This window comes from Urocitellus parryii, chromosome 4 (genome assembly GCF_045843805.1).
Source record: "Urocitellus parryii isolate mUroPar1 chromosome 4, mUroPar1.hap1, whole genome shotgun sequence".
NCBI classification, from domain to species: domain Eukaryota; kingdom Metazoa; phylum Chordata; class Mammalia; order Rodentia; family Sciuridae; genus Urocitellus; species Urocitellus parryii.
Window position 1 is genome coordinate 14,388,644 of NC_135534.1, and position 24,550 is coordinate 14,413,193.

The 24,550-nt window shown below is 36.8% G+C and overlaps 2 protein-coding genes across 5 annotated transcripts in view; one reads left to right on the top strand and one right to left on the bottom strand.

Annotated features, from left to right (window-relative positions):
• Zfp91 (ZFP91 zinc finger protein, atypical E3 ubiquitin ligase) overlaps positions 1–5,131 on the bottom strand; it is a 32,075-nt gene extending 26,944 nt beyond the window's left edge. For both annotated transcript variants that reach the window (XM_026406501.2, XM_026406500.2), the window contains exon 1: positions 4,658–5,131. In XM_026406501.2, the coding sequence (XP_026262286.2) occupies positions 4,658–5,004 (347 nt within the window). In that variant the 5' untranslated portion in view covers positions 5,005–5,131. The remainder of the gene's footprint in view (positions 1–4,657) is intronic.
• Positions 5,132–8,028: 2,897 nt separating this feature from the next.
• The window catches only part of Lpxn (leupaxin), a 33,693-nt gene continuing 17,171 nt past the window's right edge, over positions 8,029–24,550 (top strand). The window contains exons 1-3 of one of the 3 annotated variants that reach the window (XM_026406504.2): positions 8,029–8,130; positions 12,915–13,072; positions 16,734–16,780. In XM_026406504.2, the coding sequence (XP_026262289.2) occupies positions 8,118–8,130; positions 12,915–13,072; positions 16,734–16,780 (218 nt within the window). In that variant the 5' untranslated portion in view covers positions 8,029–8,117. Of the gene's footprint in view, positions 8,131–12,914; positions 13,073–16,733; positions 16,781–24,550 lie in introns of those variants that run through there. The other 2 variants (XM_077797440.1, XM_026406505.2) reach the window with 2 other exon arrangements.

Here is a 24,550-nt window from a genome sequence, read left to right on the forward strand (position 1 = left end):
TTCAAGTGCAACTTTTATCTGAACCTGAAAGATGACCATTAAAAATACTCCAGTTTTAGCTGAACTTATAAAGGTTTAAAATGTATGTTAATAAAGTTTAAAAATCTGAAATACACAAGATATGCATATATTGTACAGCAAAATGAAAAGCTATTTTATATATTAGTAATCTCATTGTTTTCACATTAGTAAAAAGCAAGGTCTTTTCTAACATTAAAGCAGGGGAAAAATCACATCCAAAATTACTAAAATAATGTTACCATGTTCCTTATATAATGATTTAAAAGATTAAATGAGAATATATAAACTGAGAATCTTTTTTTAAATATATATATTTTTTAGTTGTAGCTGGGCACAATACCTTTATTTTATTTATTTCGTTTTATGTGATGCTGAGGATCAAATCCAGTGCCTTGAATATGCTAGGTGAGCGCTCTACCGCTGAACCCCAGGCCCAGCCCAAGAATTGTATGTATATAATTTTACTGGCTAAAATACAGCAAATGATGAGTCTAACTATTAAGTAATAAGAATGCATAAACTTTGCTAAAATTCAGTACATCTTTCCTTACAACTAGCTGTTTAGACTTTACTTTATAATGACTATCATTTAAATTTCCTGCCTTTCTCTTGAATGAATTCACTAAAAATTTCTTTATTCCCCTTCATTTATAAACATTTCCTACTCTCCCTGTTAACTCCTAAACATTTCAATGTGAATAAACAAATTATAAATTCAGCCAGGAGTGGTTGTGCATGTCTGTAATACCAGAGGCTCAGTAGGCTGAGGCAGGAGGATTCCAAGTTCAAGATCAGCATCAGCAACTTAGTGAGTCCCTAAGCTACTCGGCAAAATCCTGTCTCCAGATAAAAAATAAAAAAAGCTGAGGATATATGTATATTAAAGTTTATGAAACTATAACCTAATTATCACCCAACCATAAAGCTCATTTTATAAGTTCATAAAATATCAATTACAGATGAAGCAGATCTGAAGACCCTGAGTGACTTGCCCAGGGCCACTTAGCACTATAAAGCTGGGACCTGAACTTTTCTGATTTAAACCCAATGCTTTTTTTTTTAAACTACTAAATAATTTACCTATGATAGGAACAGAAGTTTGGTTAATTCAAATTTACTGAGCTTTACACTTTGCTTCACTTTATTTGAGAAAAATAAATATGGGTTAAAACAGTTGCTTAGGATTTTGCAGCTTAAAAAGCTAGGATACGGAAAAAGAACTTGAATGGAATAAGCAATTAATAGGGATTAAATTTTTAACCTCTCCTTTAAAAACTATCATAATGTTATTTGGAAAACAGATGAATCAGGTTATAATTAAGTAAGCAGAAACTCAATACTCAAAAGGACTAAGAAAAAATTAGCTTAAAAATGTGCTTTGTGAATGAAATTCTAGAAACCATGCATACATGTTTAACAAATCTTCACTGATCAAGGCACCTTTCCCTTTCATTGCAAGTTCCTTGAAGACAAGGGTTGTGTGTAATCGCCCTTTTTGCTATCAGCTCAGAACAGTATCAGGCCCAGTTATTGCTCAAGGAGGGGTGACAAGCTAATTTCTTTGGGACTCCTTTGATTCCCAGACACCAAGGAATAAATAGAAAAGGTATAAATGCTATCATTAAAGCTTTTTATTTTAACAATCTAATAAAATTGTATAATTTTAAGTCCAGTCAAAAGATAATTCTGATGCTATAAAAGAATACCATTACTTTTACTATCTTTTATAATATTAGATGAGAGGGAGGAACACTTAGAATTAAATTCTCTTCATCTAAATTCAATTGCTTTAACATTTATACTGTGGAAATAAAAGGATTCATTAGTACTTTTTGCCAAGTTAGGGAAAATAAAAATCATAACAGCCTATATAACTACTAATGTAAGTAAAATTGTATTTAAGATAAAGGTGTATTTAACACCAATGTGTTAACATGTTAGGTGAAAATGAAAGCAAATTTTGAAATTATTTCAAGTATTAACTTCGTTCATGTATAATACATTTTGTAGAACTGACATGAAGAACACCATTACGAACTACTCATACCTATACCATATCACCAGTACTCAATACATCGTTTTATTTAGTACTTACTATATGCCAGGAAACATAAGAAGGTCTTCATATGATATCTAATTCCTACAAACTCACATCATAGGAGTATCCCCCATACCATATTTCACCACATAATCGTCACCTTGATTTTTTTAGCACAAAAATTGGTTTATAACTTTCATCATGCAATCATTACATGGTATAATTCTGTTGCTCACACTGCTAAAAATGTAAATAGAACAATAACAATGTATTCACCGTGGTATAAGGATGTCTTCTTATGCACTGCAAGTTGTAAGCCTAGAATTCTCAGTACATGTAAATTGTCAGTGAATTTCATTTTTTTTAAAAGTGGTCATGTGGTATTTTATTGAAATCACTTTAAATATATAGAAAAATAAGGAGAATCAACATCTTGCATAATATCTTCTCCTTAAGGCATGTAATAGCAAGTCCCTAAACATTATGCTTATACATAAAAATATCCTTCAATGTCACTGAAACAAATGTGGTCTCATAGGAATGTTATCAATGAGACACTATCTTATATAGTGGTAAAAGAGAAATGTGTTTTGTTAAGAATTGTAATGCAAGAAAAAAAATGATAAGAGAGCTCATGTATAATGGCATAATTTGGTGTGAACATACTTTATATACAGAGTTATGAAAAATTGTGCTGTGATTGGATAATTATAATTGCAATGCATTCCACTATTGTCATGTATGTAAGAAATAAAAAAACACAAAATAGGAAAAAAAAAAAGTAGTACTGATATGCTTGTCAGTGTATTTCTGAAAACAGATTTTGTTTATAACACTGCAGTACCATCAGTAAGCACACCTTTCCTGAGGCACTGAGGACTTCACATCAGATAAAAAAACCAATGATAACCCAGCAAGATAGGACTCAGATTAAATTTCCTAAATTCGTATTTTGCAACACTGTAATAAATTTTCTTAAGTTTCTTTTGTAATATTTTGATTCTAATGCATGAATTAATAACAAGTAATGTGTTAACTTGTTTTAAACAAATATATCCTCTAAACTGTCACAAAGAAATGTGCACAGATTTGAGCTACTTAATTCTAACATATATTCACAAGTATTCTGTGCATCCTAATCTTGCACCAAAGTTATTTAGTTAACAAGTGAATTTTAAGTAATACCAGCACTTAAAAAAAAATCTGTATAATGGTCATACCCCCCACCTTTTTGCAAAAAAATTGGCATGAAATCTGCCACAATTATATAGTGAAATACAGTACCTGAGGCACAGGTAAAAAAGTCACCAAAGGAATTTATATCAAAATAAGATTAATAATACCTATCTTCTGAAACTTACAAGAAATTAAGTATAGAACTTTAAAATTTTTATGAACACGAAATGCATCTACAGCAATTAGAATTCCAACTGCAGCTGAAAAATTTCTAGATACAAATTTTTATTGTCCACAGAACTGCAATTTATACAATAAATTCTCTAAGTTACATTAACTTAAATGGCATTCAGAACTTTGAAAGCACTTCTCTACCAAAATGATACCTCTGAATTCTATTCCTTTTCCTGAGGTTTCTAACACAAGGATGCCAGGTCACAAGTTTCTTTTAGGCTTTAAATGCACTGGGTGTAGTGCAAGTCAAACCTTGCCACTCTCTCTACTGGAGGAATGGAAACTTAAAACTGACACTGCTTTCAATTTTCTTTGCTTTTACTAGTTTTTTTTTTCACTTGGTCTAAGGACACAAATGACGTTCTCAGCAATAAATTCAATAGCTAATGTGATTAGCTTTGTAATTTAAAATTTTGTGTGTTCCAGTGTTCTTAATATGTAAACATTATATTTAAATTACTTAAAATATTTATGCTCCAAGCCATTTGTTTGTGGTTCTTCTATTACCTCTAGGTAATAATTCCTTCCAGACTCTCTCTTAAGAATGAAGCACACATTCCTATTAAAATACATGCATAACTAAAGAAAAAACATGCTACTTGGTAAAAACAAAAATTAAGTATTCACCTAGTTTAGTTATACAAAATACTCTATACGTCTTTGCCCTGACGAGAAGTATCAAATTCTTACAAAAAAATGAAAAATGAATTTGTCAATTTAGGAGAGTAAAAACATAAACATACTATTAGAATTGGTTCTTGGGCTAATTAATTGGGGGGGGGGCATTCCTGAAGGCAAGGAACCTGCTGTTGATTTCCTAATGGGGATGTGATGTAATACTGGAAAGCAGCCGAAGGGAAAGCGATAGGCTGACAAAGGGGGTGGCAGATGCCAGAGAGGGACATGCCTGCGGGCGGCAGGGAAGAGGTGGGGTCATCAGGGAGCAAAAGAGAGCACCATACAAAGAGTGATTTCAGGGAGCGGGAAAGTGGCCAGACAGGTAGAGGACACCAGGGTGCAGGGAAGCGATAGACCGCAAATCGGGAAACGGCGTGACATCTGGCGTGCAGAGCCGGCAGGGGGCAGAGCAGGCAGGGTGTCACGTGGAGTGGGCGCTACGGGAGCCGAGAGGGTTGCGTGCAGACAGAGGGGGGTCTTTACCACCGCCTGAAATGCTGCGGTACTCACAGGAGTCGCGGACTCTTCTTGCCCTGAACTGGAGACGGGGTCTTCGCGGCCTGGGACTGCTGCCCTGGGGCGTCGAGAGGCCTGGCGCTGGGGCTGCTCCTCCGCCGGCGGGGATACTCGGCCTTCCTCCGGCGGGACACAGCGGCGGCGGCGGCGGCCGCAGCGGCTCGGCCTCGGTCCCGACCTCCCCTCAGCACGCGGCTGCTCGTGGTCCCCGCAGGCGCCGCCGCCGCCACCTCAAGGGGCCGTTGTTGGGGCTCCTCTGGAGCCGCCTTGGCCGCCGCCGCCTCTCCCCCTTCCTGGTCCTGCTGCTCCGGGGGTCTCGGCTCTTCCGTCTCCCCCGGCATCGGGGCTCGTCCGTCCCCCACCCCCTCGTTCCAGGCGGTGGAGGCGGAGGCGGCGGCGGCCGCGACGCTGCTCCCCCCGCCCCCCTCGCCTCCCGGAGCGTCCGGCTCACTCTCACCCTGAGCTCCTTTCCCCCCTCCCCTCCGCCCGCTCCGAGGGTGCCCCCCCGCCCCCTGCCACTCAAGACCCGCTACCGCTGACGGCACGCGCGCGCGCCTGCCACAAACGCTCAGCGGACCAATCGGAGAAGAGGATCGGCCTCCCTGCCCGTACTCCCGCGGTCCCTGACGCAGCGACGTACTAAGTTCCCGCCCCCAACCCCTGCCTCAGCCAATCAGGAAACAGCTCCAAGGGAGCGCGCGAGGTTTCCTTCCCCGCGCACCCGTCTCACCGTTAAACGGCTTCGTCTCGCGACAATCACAAAGTGACCTTTTCCCCCCTCCGGAGTTCAATGCGCGCTAGGGACAGTGGGAGGGGTAGATCTAGGGAGGGAGGCGGGTGGTTAGAAAAAGTACCTCTTTCTCCGCCTTGCGCGCGCCCCGGACTAGCTGCGCGCGCACCTGCCTCCCTAAGGAGCCGCAAGTGCCACAAGGGCTGTTTCTAAGCTTCCTTAAACCAGAGAAGTAGCTTGGGCGTTCTGCCGCCTCCACCCCTACCCCACTTCCCTGTCTCTGTCCTTTCTGTCCCCAACGCCGCCAGGTCTTGCGGGGAGAAGGGGGAAATTTTTTTGAGCTGTCGCTTCTCCTTTAAGAAAAAAAGCCCCGTCGGCTGCCGGATGAAAGTCTCCGAAAAAATGGCGGCGGTAGGTCGGAGGCGGAGTAACGTGGGCCCGCCTCTTGACGCATGCGCAGGGATAATTTGGCCAAGGGCATCCTGGGAAATGAAGTCGTACTTACCCTACGCTTCAAGAAAAATGATAGGAAACCAGAGGCGGAGAGGATGCTGGGAGTTTTTGACCAAGTCACGACGGGAAAGGTAGTTTGCTTTTTCCGGAGGCAACGTTTCCGGGTTCGGCCGCGACGCCTGCCTACATCCGGGCTCAGCTGCTGAGCCGGTTGCTGGAAGGCTTGCCCGGAAGGCTATCTCTCAGTTCTTGGTGCTTTCTTGGCGTTAGCGTAGCTTTTCCGGAGTGGCCATATCATAATCCTTATTTACTTTGGTTTGTTCAAATGACGTTTATCATGGGGCCGGCTAGCGTTCATTTTATATTATTCGTCTTGTCTTCCTGTGTCTGACCCGCTCTCCTGCCAGCCCTTGGAGGTCAGGGAGCGAATCGGCGTCCATCGGGTCTGCAGGGGTCTAGCAATGCCCCACTCAGTTCAGTTTTAATAAAATTTGTGGAATTCATTATAAAGTGGCTTTGCTGCCAGATGTTGAGGCGTCAAGGAGCTGGCGTCACTGCCTGGCTTGGCTGTGGTCCCTGAGCTGGAGAGAGACGAGAAGGGACATTAGCGTGACTTTAGTGACCTCGGAGAAGCTAAACTCCCCACCCGGAAGTTTGAGGTTTATAAATGTTACTGCTGCACAGGATGCACGGTCGGGACCGCAGCTTTGTCAGAAGTTATTTTTCTGCTCGCTAGCGTGTGCAAGCAAATTGTTTTCCTGATGCGTCAAAAGGGAGTTTCCATTGATGATCTTCAAGTTGTAGTCATTAATGCCGTGGTCCTCTCCCATTCCTTCCTTTAATCCCTAATAATCAAGGAACGATTTGCAAGAATAGTTCTTTACCTCTGGAAAATAAAGTATCCTAGGTTAAAATCCTGAAAAGGAGGAAAATGGAAAGAAGATCTGGGGATTCAATTCCAAGTTTCTCGTTAATCATTAAATTGAACTGCAGATAACTGCTGAAGTACATTTTTTCTTTCCAGTATTTTACTTACCACTTAAGATTAGGCAAATGTTTTATAATTCACTACTGAGTTTTGCACTTTCATAGAGCTAATGTCATTTCCAGTTGTAAAAACGTTTAGCATAGTGTCATTGGGGGATTTTTCAGTATTTGCAGTGAGCAGACTTTTAAAACAGCACTGACATCCAATGGCTGCATAAAGTAATACAGAGAAATATCTGCCCCCACCCAAAAAAAAAAAAAAAAAAACAGTGGAATGATTCCTTAAACAAACAAGCAAAAGACCACTGTGTTTTAGAAGAAAGATCATGGGCTTTGACCTAAAATGTGGATTATTGTAAGTAGAAATGCTACCTAGTGTGTTATAAATTACGATTCCTTGAACCTACTTCACTGCTAAAAACTGGGTAAAATGTATTTTAAGAGGCAATTATTACAGTTCCTTACTGCCTGATGGTAGGCCTTTAGTAAATGTTTTATTTCACCCAATTGAATAAAATAACAGTGATAAGAAATTAATCACAGTGTCAGTTAAAAAAACAAAAACTGCTACAGGGTAATGTCACAAGGGGGGGATTGTGTTTAATTCAAATGTCCACACAGTCTAGTACCTTGTATCTTAAACCTTCCAGTTTTATTTTTCATTACTTCATAGATGTTTGCATTTTGGACCACTGAATAAGCCAGTGGTCAAGAATCCAACTTCTGCCCTGCTTTTAAAGGACTTATAAACTATACAGGAAAGCAAGTAAATTTAATTTATGAATAATTTAGTAAAGAACTTGGTGTTGGTTAATGCTGATTGAAATTTTAAGGTGGCTGTGCCTCTATGGTCCCTCAGCTTCACAGAAAAAAAAAAAAAACAAAAAAGAGCAGTTTCTTAGTCACATGAGTTATCTATCTACACTTGGGGAAAAAACCCCACAAGTGTATACCTGCCATTCCCATTAGTTCAAGATGAATTTTGGCACATAGCAGGTGTTAAATTAGTTTTGAATCTTTATCACCCTGACCAATGAACTACCAAAACTCAAACCTTCCAACCTGCTTCCTATATTGGTCCCATTTTAAAAACTGTGACCTACAAGAAAAGAAGAAATTCACCAAATCAAAAGAGAGGAAGTGTTAAGCAAATACAGGAACCAAAAAAAGTTGTAGAGGCTGCTTTAGACGGTCTCATTTAGTTCCTTTGTGGTCCTCTTCTTCACCACATGCCAAAGCAGTTCTTCATTACCTGTGAGACCAGAACATCTTGGGTGTGGAACAATGGAAGAGCTGGGTGAGTGAGGAGTATCTTGGAGGAGAAACAGAGAGGATGAGGACTTGGCCACCATCTCCATGTATGGTGGGGTGTATTTGCAGTCAGACAGGGAATAGTGCTGGAAGATTTTTTTCGCATCTATCCTCAATCCAGACAAGAGTGAGCATGAGGAATTATGATTGGGGCAACAGTAAGTTTACTGTTTGCAGTGGCACAATATGCAGAGAGTTTGGTGCTTACTACAGTGTGAACTCTGGGACAAGTACTTCTGGACAGATTTGTGACTGAAATTGTCAGTTTTTATTGTGGGCTTTTCCCTTTTGGGGACTGCTGGAGATCACAGGGTGACTACACAGCTAGACAACTGCAGAGATGTGATTTGTGGAGAAACCATGTGAAAGGAAGAAAATGGGGGGAGATGGTGTTATGAGGAAGAGAAATGAGGTAGAAGTACAAGAAAAAAGGATCCGCAGAGGTTGGAGAAAGGCCAGAGTGGTTTTATTTGTTCTATGGCATAGTATTAAATCAAGAAGACATAGTACTATAACTACAGTGATTTTGTTGGTAAGCTTTTTATTCAGAGGAATCCAGAAGGAGTAGATTACTGTGGCCTGAAAATATAATACCTCCTCCTTACACTTTGAGGCAAGTAAGAAAAATGGGCAGTGGAACTAATTTCAAGCTTTGGAGTAATGCAAAGTTTTTCATTCTTGCTACTCATTCAGTAGGCTTTGCCAACCTTTTTTTTTGGGGGGGGGGGGTTGCAGCAGTCTCCTAATATTGAGCCATGAACTTGTACCAAGGTTTCAAGCTGTATTAATTCTTCAGTGTTTAGGATTTGTGTGTGTTCACAGATATGTCAAGAGTGCAAACAACAACCATAAATTAGATATCTTGTACAATTTCTTTAAGAAAATGTTGGTTGGAGTGTGATTTCAGAGCTGGAGAAAGAGGAAGGAACAAGAACAAATAACAGGAGGGGAGAAATGTTAATGAAAAGAAAAAAGTTGATGTTTAATAAATATTGAACTGTTTTGAAGTAAAGTCTATTTTGATACTGGAGATTGACTTTTTTAAAAAAAATTCTAGTACTGGGGATTGAAGCTGGAACTCTCTACTATTGAGCTACATCCTCAGCCTTAATTTTTTTTTTTTTTAAAGCAGAATCTGGATAAATTGCTGAGGCTGTCCTTAAACTTAGGATCCTCCTGGCCTCAGCCTCCCAAGCCATTAGAATTACAGGCCTACTACACCACACTTGATAGGAGGTAGCATATTTTGAACCTGGGATAGAATACAAATTCTTATGAATTGTGAGTGTTGGGAGAATTTGCATTTCTGCCTGAGTCCCATCAGGTTTTCTTTTTTTTAAAGGGTACCAAATTTCATTAAGATAATCAAAGAAAACTAGTACTTATTCAGTGACATTGGCTTAAACTAGATGATATTGTAAATCATTTTAGTATTTGCAGCAATCCTCTAAAATAGATATTATCTACTTTTTTTTCAGGTAAAAAACCATAATAACTTGTTCAGTGTTACTCCCAGGAGCATCTGATATCAAAACCAATTAAGCCGCAAGGTGTTCTCCTGTACTAAAATTGTGTTAGTTCAGGTATTCTGGTCAATGAAATAACCCCATTAAGAAATTGTGTAGTTTTGCATTTACTGAGCAGGATGGATGTTAAAGAAATCTTTTTGAGAAATGTAGAAAGTACCAAGTACTCTGGAAGCTAACATGTACAGATTATCCAGTGGGCTATTGATGGCTGTACCCCATCAGTTTCTTCAAACTATCATCAGCTCCATAGTTACCCCAAGACTGTTTCCCTCCCGCTTCAGCAAAGGAATACCATTGAGAATAGTGTGACTTAGGTGAGCAAATCTTTCCCCTCTGCAGTACTGCCTTAGAGGTTAGGAGTTTGTAGCCCCATAGGTTTTACCTAAATCCTCATTACACGAGGATGGTAGATAAAAAGAACCAGGAGTATTATGGATCATTTCAACCTTGGGAGACTCCCAGGATCCCTCACTGCATTCCTTCCATATAAATGTAGGTACTGATTTCCATGGTGAAGCACTAGGGAGAGGACTAAAGGGTTTTTAGTCTAGTACCTCTCCACACCCAATAATCTCATCTGTCATACTGAAATGAGTCATCTTCAGATTACAGAATCTGGCAAAAGGCAGAAACTCTTCAGGAAACAGGAAGAGAAAGCCTTGTTAACTCATGACTCAGGAGAGTTTTCGTGACTTTTGATAGCTGATACTTCCATGCGCTTCACAGTATGGTCTCCTGCTTCCTGCAATTTTTACTGTAAATGCATTTTATTAATCTAGGAAGAACTTTGACTTCTGGTTGTAGCAAAGCTTCGTAGAAAATTAAAAAGAGGCTATATTTTAATATAATAAACAATTGCAATTCTGAAATTTAGTATTGAGTCTGGCTAATGAAATTCTGAGACAAAAAGTTTTACTTCTCTTTCTTAATTTTCTTTTTCTTCGTTCTTCTTTAAAACCTTTCATTATAGGCTGGGCATAGTGGCCTGTAATTCCAGGAGGCTGAGGCAGGAGGATGTCAACTTGGGTGCCAACCTGAGCAACTTAGCAAGACCATGTTTCAAAATAAAAACCAAAAAGGGGTGGGAGTTGAGCTCAATGATAAAGCACCACTGGTACTACACACACACACACACACACACACACACACACAGAGACAATAAAAACCAAAAATCTTGCATTATAATAAGGGAATTTTTAAATATGCAAAGGTAGAACATACATAATCAATTTTATATACACCTATATGTGTGTGTGTGTGTATATATATGTATATATATATATATATATATATATATATATACCTCTCTCTATATATCCACCTATTCTTTCCATCTCTGTATCATTTTAAAGCTACTTCTCAGATTTGCTAATGTAAGAGTATATTTATACCATAAGAGCAGTATTACACTCACAACAGACTTAATAGTGATTTCTCTCAATATCATGAAATATCATTATCACACCTAAAATTAACAGAAATCACTTAATATTTTCAAAACTATCACACCTAGAATAAACTAACTGTATTTATTGACTATTCAGTGTTCAAAGGTGTATAAAAGTTTAGTGTTTTAAAGTGTACTTAATGATTAAATAGGTATCATATATTGAAGTTAGTTATAAATCCCTTAAGTCTTTTTTTTTTAATTTATTTTTTGGGTACTGGGAATTTGAACTCAGGGGTACTTGGCCACTGAGCCACATCCCCAGTGCTATTTTGTATTTTACTTAGTGATAAGGTCTTGCTGAGTTGCCTTATATCTTGCTTTTGCTGAGGCTGGCTTTGAACTTGCGATCCTCCTACCAGCTTCCCAAGCCGCTGGGATTACAGGTGTGTGCCACCGAGCCTGGCCCTTAAGTCTTTTTTAATCTCTAGATATTCCCTGCTATTTTTCCCATTACTTTATTCTTGAAGGGTAATTTGACCAGAAGAGTTGATGTCATTTTTCTTATTTATAAAATGGTGCATGAATGTCAAAATTTTGTGGTATGCATGATTGAGAAAGTTCCATAGAATTTTTTGTAAAATACGATTAGATCTTTTCCTATGCCTTTAAGAAATATCTTTACTCCGCAAATCTGACATAAATGAAAATCAGTGTTTATTAATTTGAATGAACTGTGAAGTTCATTTTCTTTATTTGAGAACTTCAGAGCTAGGAAGGTTCTTAGAAATAATATAATTCATTGCTTTACAAACTTTAACTTGTGGTTAAAAAATCCACTAGTAATCCACTAATGAGTCTTTATGCACAATTTGAAAAATATTGTTCTATCCAACTACTTCTTTATGTAGATGAGGAAACAGCTTCAGAGACAATGTCTTGCTCAAGAAGACCTGGAATCCATGTGAGAAGTGGGGACTATGACCTCCAACTTTGTTTGGGGGCTGGGAATCAGATAGCCCAGATTCAAGTCCTGGGTTCTGCACCTATGCTGGTTATTTTGTCTCTTTTTCAATCTTAAAACTAAGGACAATAATATCATCTTCCTCAAAGTGTTATGACAATTAAATGAAATGTGTAAACTTCTGAGCACTGTGGCTGGTGTGTGTTAATTTTTATTAATTATTATTAATTTCATTACAACAGAAAAGTGCTAATATAAATAATTATAAAGTTTTCCCAAGAAAACTACAAGAGAAACAAGTCCCAACTATTTGAATTGCAACATCTTGATTTTGCAATATCTGTCTTCTCTTCAACTTCTGATTCTCTCCACACCCTAAAAGAATACTTACACTTTGTTTTGAGAATTTTTTATTTGCTTGGAATCATTCTTGAAATTTAAAACAACAACAGCAAAAAAAAATCACCAGGGTTAAGAATGTGTTACTTCCCTGGTATTTTTCAAGATGTTTATAAAATTGCTTATATTTTTCTGATAAGAAACATATTTAGGATCTATCTTTATATTTAGGATTATCTTTTCCTAGTTGGGGATCTTTGTGGGTGGTCTGCCCTAATGAATGAATAAAATGAATACTTGCAATATAAGAAGTCAGAGAATAGAGTGAGACTATGATACTGAATGCAACCATAGGAAATAAGAAGCCAGAATATAAGGAGGCTTTAACTATATCCTGGTATAACAGGTCACAGTGTAAGTGAAATAAGGAGGAAGGGAAGGTGTTTGAAAATAACTTTATCCAAGAGAAGGAGATGAATGGGGACACTGGTTAAAGAGAAAATAATTCTGGAGACTTATTCTATGTTATAATTTTCTTATTTCTTATATAGATGCTTTATTGGAGGAATTGGAACAATCCACCCTCCAGGACAATGATGAATATTCTAACCCAGCTCATCCTTCCCTGGATCAGCATTCCAAAAAGGAGAGTAACCTTGCTGAGGCTTCAAAGATCCTGCCCCATCAGGGTAACACAAATCCCTCCTCGGTAACTTTTCATTTATTCTAGTACCTTGAATGTACAAGTTGCTGGCTCTTAAAGCTAAGAACTCAAGCACAAGCAGTCAGGAACAGCTGACTTCTCTGATCTTAGGTGGTAGCAGGAAAATTTGTGAGGGCCACTTTGTATACCTGCTCATGCCCTGCCATTGTCCATGTGGTTATTTGTGACATGCACAGAGCCACCTCGGAGTCAGTCAGAAACATGGGAAGTTGTGGCTTAATGTTATACAAATGATGTTTAGGAAATAGAAGTGAAGCATTCTTGTCATAGAGTATAGTGTAATCTGAATATTCTTTCTAGTGCAGATTATTTATTTACTTCTGTCAAGCTCTAAGGATTTGTTTTATTGTTTGGCAACACTTTTTTAACTTTACAACAAAGCCTTTTAGAAGTTAGCTTAAATGAAGCCAAAACTTACAGTTTTATTTGCTCAAAGAAGCTGTTAATAAATGTGTGACTTTCACAAAATATTTGTCAACATTTACCAAATCCACGATGGGAGCAAGTAGAGATATCATTGTCCTTTTGAAAACCAAAAGGCACAAATATGGTGGAGAAGAATTGGCATCTACTTCAAAAGTTAAGACAAATTTAGATAATTAAACATGCAGCTGCTCTAGGAGGTGTGTTTACGTGTCAGTGTGAAGCACACCTTTCCCTTTGTATCAAATGACTCTTCTAAATCAAGTTTGCTCATTTCCATTCCAAGTTTTCTTGTGCTTGTACTTGAAGTGGTGGTGATTAAAGAGTTGTTTCCCTTTAAAAACCGTCAAATAATGTCAGTTTTATATCAATATTATCAGATGTCTCCACTAGAAAATTTGTTAATTACAAAAATGTTTTGGTTGTATTTCATCCAATTCAAAGGATTGGATTATGTGGAAGTTCATTCTCTAGTTTTAAAAAAAAAGGAAACATCTGATGTTGCTGAGGTTATCGTAAGTTTAATTGAAAAATTTGACACTGAAGATAAAATATTGTTTTTTGTGGTGATAATATAAATACAAATGTTGGTGAAGCACAGATTTGTGGTAAAAAACAATGTTCTTACTAACTCAAAACCTACGGAACAGAAATGTACTCAGAATTACTTTTGATGTGCACAAAACTCACGACTGCATCCAAACAAAATTCAAAGTCTACTAATCAATATGGAAACCAAAATTTTTCAAATTTACAAATATTAGTATATATACATAGAGTTTATAAGTAACTGATGTAGAAAACATGTGACAGAAGCTGATACTGAATATAAGGACACAATTTTACATGGCTGTATATATTTCCTCGCTGTCTTGCCTGTCATCCTTCGATTTGGAAATGTCTCAGTTCATGAAGTAACCCAGATTTAGCCTGTGTTATGCTCAACTCAGGGAGATCCTATTTCAAAATGAAAAAAAAAAAAAATAGAAAAGGCTAAAGATGTGGCTCAGTGTTTAAGTGCCTCTGGGTTCAATCCCTGGTATTCCTCCACTCCCCAAAAAGCAAGAGTTTGAAATCTTAAATTATTCAGTGAAATAGCATTAAAATTCTGCTTTTGAAGCTTTTAGGGAGTAATGAGTTTGAAAAAGTTGCAGCTTAGATTTCTTGCTACAAAAGCTGAGAATTGAACAAATCTAAAGATGAGAGTTCAATGGTTTAATTACTAATTTGAAAATTGTGTTTCTGAAAAAATCAGATTTTGATCCCTATTTTAATTGAATAAATTTATATTCTCCACCGAATGAAATAAAATTGTCAAAGTATATCAAAGTTTTGGCTTATAAGAATATTATTGAAGAAAGGTGCTCTGAAAGAGAAGCAGAAAGGCAGCACCTGTGAAAATATTGTCCCAAAATATTTACACATTTCAGCATAAAAAATAGAATTGAGAATATTTTCCATTTAGCAGAATTTGCTCTGAATGTACAAATTCACAGCAAAGGTCTCTTCAGACCAGTTAAAAACATTATGGTCTACAAGCAGGTATAAATTAAAACTATCAGCAATTCAAATATATTAACCATAAAATTCAGCCTTGAAGGAGATTTCAATTTTGTGAGAACGATAGCACCATTCTGAAAGGAATATATTTTCCAAAAAAATTTTTATATCACGATGTCAGAGACAGCAATGCTAAGAAACTGATTAAGGTTTGTGACCATATATCAAGAATAATTAATTTACTTGTGCTATTTAAATGTTCAGATGAGTTTTTTAAACTTGCCCTAATGTTTGTAAATATAGTCATTTAAAATATTTTAGAAATTTTTATTTAGAAAATGAGTATTGAGTAGAATTATTTTGTAGGTTCACCAATATAATAAAAATTAAATTTTTGATAAAAATACATATTTCAAAAATTATATGTGAATTGTTTTTAGAACTCCCTTTTGCCCTCAAAAGTGTCCCACTTTGAACAGTAGGTTAAATTGCCACTCTGTATACATGATCTTGCCCCTTTTTCCCTGGCGCCCACTCCTCAGGCCACAAGACGCTCCAGAGTGTTTTTTATAGTCATTGCTTCCACATGAATCATGTTACCACTAATATATGTGTATTTTCCTCATCTTAGTTCTTGCTCAAGCACCTCTACTCAGTGATTACTTGATTAATATAGTTATAACTGCAATCTTTCCCCTACTTTGCATCTTGCACCCCCTGATTAACTTTACCTATTAATTTGTTATTTATCAGTTTCTTACCACCAGAAGCAGGACGTTCAGTTTTATTTATTTATTTTTTTTAAAGAGAGAGTGAGAGAGGACAGAGAGAGAGAGAGAGAGAGAGAGAGAGAGAGAGAGAGAGAGAGAGAATTTTTAATATTTATTTTTTAGTTCTCGGCGGACTCAACATCTTTGTTGGTATGTGGTGCTGAGGATCGAACCCAGGCCGCACGCATGCCAGGCGAGCGCGCTACCGCTTGAGCCACATCCCCAGCCCATGGACGTTCAGTTTTATGTGATTGTTATGTTTTGTTTTTTGACCTGCTATATCCTCTGTCTTGGTATATGACAGGTACTCAGTATTTATTTAGTGAATCACCATGGATTCACACATATTTCTTTTCCAATGTCAAGTTTGATTGTGTTGTAGCTTATACTCTCGGCACCATCCTGAGTGGTTAAATAAAGGGGCTTTACTCTTGCCCTTCTGTTTGTTTTATGGTTCCTATGTGAGGAGGGTGTACTTCTCTATTTCATTGCTTTTCAGGCAGGGAGGGACTGCTAGTATTTGTTTTCATGCCAACTACTCTATAAAGTTTGGCCTTTCTCTACAGGAGGGTTGGTAATTCCTGTGTCTTAGGAAAGGAGATCTCAGTGATTTACTCTGATATCTCAGAACTATCAGTCCACTTTAATTTTTTTTAGGGGGGATACTTGGGATTGAACTCAGGATCACTCAACCACTGAGCCACACCCCCAGCCCTATTTTGTATTTTATTTAGAGACAGGGTCTCACTGAGTTGCTCAGCGCCTGCCATTGCTAAAGCTGGCTTTGAACTCAGTGATCCTCCTGCCTCAACCTCCCGAGCTGCTGGTATTAAAGGTGTGTATCAGTCCCCTTTAGAAGCAAAAAACATCCTGTAACTCCTAATGTTGATAAGAACCAATATTTTAACAACAGAAATCATTCTTTGCTCTTCTTTGTCACTTATGTATTTTAGGTGCAGCTTGTGTATACTACAAGTATCCAGGAGCCCAATGTCTACAGGTGGGTTTCTATTTTTACTAAATATGTAAAAAACTAACGATATTAGATAATAACTTTGATTTGTCACTCTTTGAGCAGTTGGTTTATAAGTGTCAATGGTTATCACTCCTCTACGCTCCTCCTTTTTCTCTTTGAGCAGATGTAGAACTCTGCTCACCTGACTTGGCAGATTCTCCAGGTGCCTGGCTTCCAGACAGGCTGTCCAGGATTGTGGGCTCTGCTATTTCCTTTGCCATCTGAAAAAGTCTAAATAGTCCCAGAGTCACCACAGATGTTTTAGCTTGTCTAGTCCAGATATGTGCTGTAGTTCACATAAGAGAAAACATACCCAAGAAACATAAGGAAGATTCCAACATCAGATAGTGGGGCTCCATGGCAGACTTGAATATATACTTCTTTCTTGAATGTTTCTTCCAATTTCATTTAGCTGGTGAAAAGTTTCCTTTAGTGAAAGTTACATACTGAAACAGATTCACTTACTAAATACTTTCTCCTGACACAAGCAGAATTGGTAGTCTGAAAATTTTTAAAGGCCATTTTTTTGTTGTTGTTGTTCTCTCTTCAGTCATAGCTTGTAGTTTTTAACATCAGACAACTGTCTGGGAAACAGTTCAAAGGGCTTACAATATTAGATAGTAGAAATTCTTGCATGTTCTACTACACTATTTTGGTTTCAGAATCAGAATCAGTAATACATTCACACAAGGCAAAGACAGCAGAAGGACTCAATATAAGAAGTCTTTAATAAAACTCTTCACTTGAGGGCATTTTCTACTTTGGTCAGGGTGAGGCCAGTTTATTAATATATGTTTTGCCACTTAGTTCTAGTTCCAGAAACTTGTGGGATGAGCTGTTCCCCTGACCTCCCCCTCCCTGCCCCAGTTAAAAAAAAAAAAAACAAATGAAGCAAAACAATAAGAAAGTAGTGCCTGGTACACAAAAAGTTCTTAGTAAAATACTCGGTTTCTTAAATCCATGAAGGCAGGAAGGAAGGTAGAAATACAAGTGAACAAATACATAACATGAAAACCAGCTCGAGCAACACCAGTACTAACTTATCAACACCCCTTGCTCTGCGTAGAATCCTTGGCCCATTCCCCCTCATTTCTTCCATATTACAGGGAGCTGACTCTGCAGTTCAGGCTTTCTTGTTAGCTCTTCCTGTGACCAATATGAGGCACTGTGGAGAGATTGGGGGGTACAGAGGAGGAAATCCAGGGCATTTCTCCCAGCTGCTGTCTTTCCACAGTATATCTGTCATCAGCTACATTTTTATGGCTTCAGCTGGAGCGTGACAGATCTGCTGTGGTTCCAGCTCATTGACCTGGGCCCTTGCATTCTGGCAGCTTTTCCTCTTTTCTTTATCCTTTTGGTTTAAGGCTGTGATGAATTCCTGCTGTGGCTAATCTCTGAGTTACCTCATTGTCTTCTTTTGCTTCTTGGCTGTCCCATCACCTGTGTAATCAAGTTTCTGATTAAATTCCTTTTGTTTACTCACTGTGGTTTCTGTTTTCCTGACTGGACTTTGATACATTCCCTGTTCTGAATGATACTTGCTATGTAGGCATGTGTGGAAGAGTTATATAAAATCCACTTGTAAATATTTTATAGACTTTTGTGAATCCCAGAGGCAGTATAATTCAGAGCCTGGAATGCTAGCATGCATAGATAGAAAGTTAGACTCAGAATCTTGATCTCTGCATGTTTCCACCATTTACTCTGGCTTGCTTCAGTGAACTGAACCTTGTTTTCAATATAACTTGAAAAAAATGTTCAATACCAGCTGTGAATATAGTAATGAAATAAATTTCTAACAGTTGTACATCAGTAGTAATATGAGCAATAATTTAGAATTGTATGTTTTACATGAACAAAAATAATAATTTTGATAATAAAAGGGAGCAGCAATTCATAAAAATGGAACAGAAGAATAAATGGGAAAAACTCCAACACAATGAAACTCCTTCCTTAAGAAGTCCAGATTCTTTTAAATGTATGTCTTGTGATTTGTGTTAATAAGATCTCTGAGTAATGAAGTAAGTCATTTCTGGTGACATAGTCATTTTTGGTGACTTTTACTATCTTTAAAAATTTAGGGGACAATTCAAAGACTTGAGGTTCCTTTTTTTCTAGGAACATTTCCCTCAGTGGGCACTTTAAGAGTTGATGATTACAACTCTTCAAGGTCTTATTTCTTTTTTTCTTAATTTATTCTAATTTGTTATACATGATGGTAGAATGCAATTCATTTCATATTACCCATATAGAGCACAATTTTTCAAGTCACTGATTGTATACAAAGTATTTTCACAACATTCAAGTCATACATGTACCTAGGGTACTGATGTCTTAACTCATTCCACCATCATTCCTACCCCCTTGCAAGGTCTCATTTCTTATTTAGAATATTATGTGGTTGATTCATTTATTATTAGAGTATTATGGCAGTGATCTATTTCTTTGTATATGCTGCAGTAGGACTCCAGTTAAAAACCAGTGGGATTCTTTGAATAAGTACAAGTGATTAAGAATGGGCAGATCCTGATAAGAAACTACAATTATTCTATGCTTGGACACAGAGCCGCAGGATGTGCTTCCCAGGAGCATGTCTGTGGTGGCAAGTACTAAGGGACTATGACTGAAAGATTTTGCGGAAGAGCTCTGTATCAAGAAGAACTGAATCAGTCACTTATATACCTGACGATTCCTTCCTAGATTTAAAAACAAAAATAAAACATTAGCATCTGGCAGAGGACCTTGCAGTACTTAAAAGACAAATTTTTTTTTGTTTTAAGAAAGGGAGATATTAATTTTCCTTTCATATTTTCCTTGTTAAATACTGAAAAATAATTAAGCTAGCGTTGGAACATGAACCCAAATGAGTCCTTTTTTCTTAAGAGAGAAGGGTAACATTTTCCTTCTATGCTTTTCTTGGCTGGCACATATATAATAATAAGTAAAGCAGTAAGGCTATGTTTTCATTCTTGAAATAGTTTTCGTGAAAGAATATTTTCTCTTGTTTATGGTTTTACTCCTCTCTCTCTCTCTCTCTCTCTCTCTCTCTCTCTCTCTCTCATTAGTGTTGATTTGATGACTTATTAGCTAAGTTCTCTTGGTTAAGGTTTATTAAGAACTGATTCCAGAGCCAGTTATCTGTGATACCTTTTGACCTAGTTTTTCCACTTCCTAAAATTAACTTTATGGAAATAATTGCAAATGGGTGTGAGTATTTATTTAACAGTATTGATTATATTAGCAAAAATGAGAAATCTATGTGCCTAACAATAAACTTGGTTTGATAAATTATAGCACATTATATATTTGGAAATCATATAGCCTTTAAGCATTATTTTGGAAGATAGAGAACACAAACTTTGTAGCCTGCAGTCCCAAATTCTTATCTTTCACCTGTATTTTGTTGAGAAAAAATTTTATCTTCTTCTCAGTCTCAGTTTTTCTCCTCTGGGATGACAGTGCCTAGCAATTAAGGTTGTTGTAAAGATTTAAAGAGAACAAATGTTCTCTTTATTAAGGGTCAGTCATACTATTAGCACACAATAAATGCTAGCTGTTGTTATAGTTACAAAACATGGATAAATACGTGCATAACGAATGAATAGAATACCACTTAAATTGTCTAAAATTAGACAAAATTATAAAAAATTGCAATGATAGCTGCTAAAATGTACAAAATAATTGTCTCCTCAGAGGGGGTATATGTATGGTTTAAATTTTTTTTTATATTTCATTTTAAGTTTTCTACATAGAAACAAAGTTTAAATAAGGATCTCCATACTGTGACTGTATTTATTTTACTGCAGATTGTTTAAACAATCATTATATATGAGAGTGTGTGTGTGTCTGTCTGTGTCTAGATAACAAATGAGATACACCTGTGAGTTTCACTACAGCTGGCCCCATCTGCCATGCCTACCACTTCATCTGTTGGCCATGTACATTACTATTTTTCTAGTATATATGACCCTTGTTTTGTTTTGAAAATACAACAAGATACAAAAATATTTCACAAACTCATATGTGTAAAAAGTCAGTGGATTCCAAAATATAAAGGTTAAAAAGTCAGATACCCCTCTTCCCATTGGAGTCTTTCTTCCACCAACTAATTACTAGCTTCATGGGTAACTGCTGGGAGGTATACCTCTTTACAGACTTTTGTGCACATATTCACACTTACTATATGTACTTCAAATTTATATGAATGAGCCAAGCACGACGATGCATGCCTGTAATCCCAGTGGTTTGGGAGGCGAGGCAGGAGAATCGCAAGTTCAAAGCCAGCCTCAGCAAAAGTGAGGCGCTAAGCGACTCAGTGAGACCCTGTCTCTAAATAAAATACAAAATAGGGCTGGGATGTGGCTTAGTGGTTGAGTGCCCTTGAGTTCAATCCCTGGTACCCTCCCTCCCGCAAAAAATCATCAACCCAAATTTATATGAATGGGAGGATACTTTTCATATTGTTCTGGGCTTTGCTTTTATAATTTAACAATATATCTTAGAAATCCTTTTTAGTTCATATAAAGCTATGTCTGCATTTTTTTTTTTTTTGGTGGCAGTATGTTATTCTGTAGCATGAATAAACCAAAATTTGGCTATAGCTCCATTTAGTTTATTTTCAGTTTGCTAAAAAAAACCTTATTGTAATAAATTCTTTGAACATATATCTTCATTTATATATGTATATGTATTGCTCTTATATCTTTGTGTATATTGTACATATATCCACCTCTATCTGTTTGTCTGTCTGTATTCAATTTTTTTTCTGTAGAATAGCGTCTTAGAAGTGAAATTGCTGAATTGAAACATATCTATTTGAATAATTGATAGATGTTGCTTTGATAAGGTAAACCTATATAACTCATGGTGTATATAAAAGCATATGTGTATGTATAATCCTGACTTTCCAACACTGCATGTTATTAAGGTTTTATAATTTTGACTAATAGATATAAATTTGTATTTCACTGCCTTAAATTGCTTATTTAAAGATTAATGAGATTAAGCATATTTTTATATACTGATAAACATTTATTTGAGTTTCTTTTTCTGAAACCTGCCTGTTTAAAAGCCTTTTGTTCAGATTTCTATTAGTTGGTGTTCTTATTATCAATTTATAGAAGTTTTACAAATTTTCAAATATTATGTATGTTCTAAATATTTACATGTATTTTTTTAAGATTGGCATTATCAGTATTTTTTATTTTTTGACTTCACTCCAAAGTTTTATGCCTTTCTTAGAAAAGATTTCATCAACCCTAAATGACAAAAAAAAAATTCTCCATTTTATGGTGGTATTTTTAGGCTAAGGTATCTTTTGTATCTTGTTGGGCATGGTGGCACACGCCTGCCTGTAAACCCAGCAGTTTGGGAGGCTGAGGCAGGAGGATTGCAAGTTCAAAGCCAGCCTCAGCAACTTAGTGAGGCCCTCAGCTACTTAGCAAGACCTGTCTTAAAATAAAAAATAAAAAAGACTAGGGATGTGGCTTGGTGGCTGAGTGTCTGAGTGCCTGTGGGTTCAATCTTCAGAACAACAAAAAAAATGTATTATTAATTTGTCCCACATTTATTCAGCTTTAGGGTGTGTGGGGGTTCTAAATTTATTATGCTCCAAATACCTTGTTATTCCTGAGTTCAATAGCCTATTTCTGATTATTTGAAATACCACATTTATCATATAGATGTAAGATCCTGTTTCTGGGTTTTACAGTCTTCTCCTTCATATTTATTTATTTCTTAATAAATATCACACACATTTAATTACTGTCACTTTATTTATTTATTTATTGAGCGACCAAAAGATCTTTATTGAGTGGTATCTGATTTAACAGGGAAGGAAGAGAAAAAGAGAGAGAAAGAGAGAGAGCAGGGAAAGAGAAGAAAGAGAGAGGGAGAGAGCAAAATGAGAGAGAGAGAAAGAGAGAGAGAGAGAGAGAGAGAGAGAGAGAGAGAGAGAGAGAAATTACTGTTACTTTATAAGATGTTACATTTATTGGAACAGATTTTCCTTCTTCAACTCATTTTTTTTTTTTAACTTTCCTTGGGTTAGTTCTAGCCCTGAGTTTTAGCATCTGTTTCATAGGTTGAATAATTCTATTAGGGTTTTATTTGAATTAATTAATTGAAGGAAAGTGACATCATAGCATGCATTTCTGCTTGTGTGGGTATTTTTTTAAAATAATTGTTATAGTGAATATTTAAAGCTCGTTGTGCATGTTGATGCTGTGGGTACATATAGATAGTAAAATGATTACTTTAATGATGCAAATTAACATACCCATCATCTTATGATTATTCTTAAATTTTTGTGGCAAGAGCAGATAAAATGTATTCATTTAGTAGGAATCCCAAATACAGTACCTATAGCACTCATGTTGTACATTAGTTCACTAGACTTGTTTGGGTTACACATCAATTTCGTAATCTCTGACCTAATTTCCTCATTTCCTGTCCCCTACCTCACTCATGACAGCACTTGTTTTATTTTGTTTCTATATTTTTTTCAGTTTCCACATGTAAGTGAGATCATGCAATGTTTTCTTTTTGTGTCTGTCTTATTTCACTTAGCATAATGTCCTCCAGATTTATCTACATTGTGGCAAGTGGCAAGAACTCCATCTTTTCTAAGGATGAGTTATATTCCAGTACATATCTATTTGTATGTATGTACATATGTATGTATGTATCTTATCTACCTACCTATCTATTTCATTTTAAGTCTTTATCAACAGACACTTTGGTTGTTTCCATATCTTGGGTATTCTGAATAGTGCTGTAAAGAACATGGGAGTGCAGATATCTTTATCAGGTGGTGATTTCATTTCCTTTGTGTATCTGCTTAGAAAAGGGATTGCTGGATCATATGCCAGCAATTTTTAATGGTTCTATTGTAACCTCCCCACTCTTTTTCTTTAAAAAAAAGAGTGAGAGAGAGTGAGAGAAAGAGAGAATTCTTCAATATTTATTGTTTAGTTCTCGGCGGACACAACATCTTTGTTGGTATGTGGTGCTGAGGATCGAACCCAGGCCACACGCATGCCAGGCGAGCGCGCTACCGCTTGAGCCACATCCCCAGCCCCCCCACTCTTTTTCTCCATGACTGCACCAATCTACATCCTTACCATTTTCCCCAATATTTATCTTTGATGTTTTGATAATAGGCATCCTCTAGGTATGAGATAGCATTTCGTAGTAACTTGGATTTGCATTTTCCTGATGTTTAATGATGTTGAGCACCTTTTCACATACTCTTTGGTCATTTGTATGTCTTCTTTGGAGAAATGGCTATTCAGATCCTTTGCTTATATTTTAATCATATATGTGGGTCTACTTTTATGTCTTCCAGTGTTTTTCTTCATTGAAATCTTACATTTTTGTTAGATTTATTTTTTAATATTTTGTAATTTTATCTTGGTATTATGGATCCCTTTTAATTTTCTAATTGCTTAGTGCTGGTTGATAGTAAATTCATTCTTTCATTTTATTCTTGTATATAGTAATGGTTCCGGTGTTTTGTCTTCATTCTGATAGCTGTTCAATCACTTTTTTTTTTTTACATTCTCTAGGTCAGTGATCATATTACCTATCTTAAAAGAAAATAAAAGTGAGAGTGCTTTGCTTTTTTTCTTCAAATACTGTTTTATTTTTAATGTATTTGGTAATACATTCTGGAATAATATTGAAAATAAGGAATAATGGTAATATTGGTGTTCTGCTTATGTCTTAATTAAAATGTGTTTTGTATTTGATGAGTAA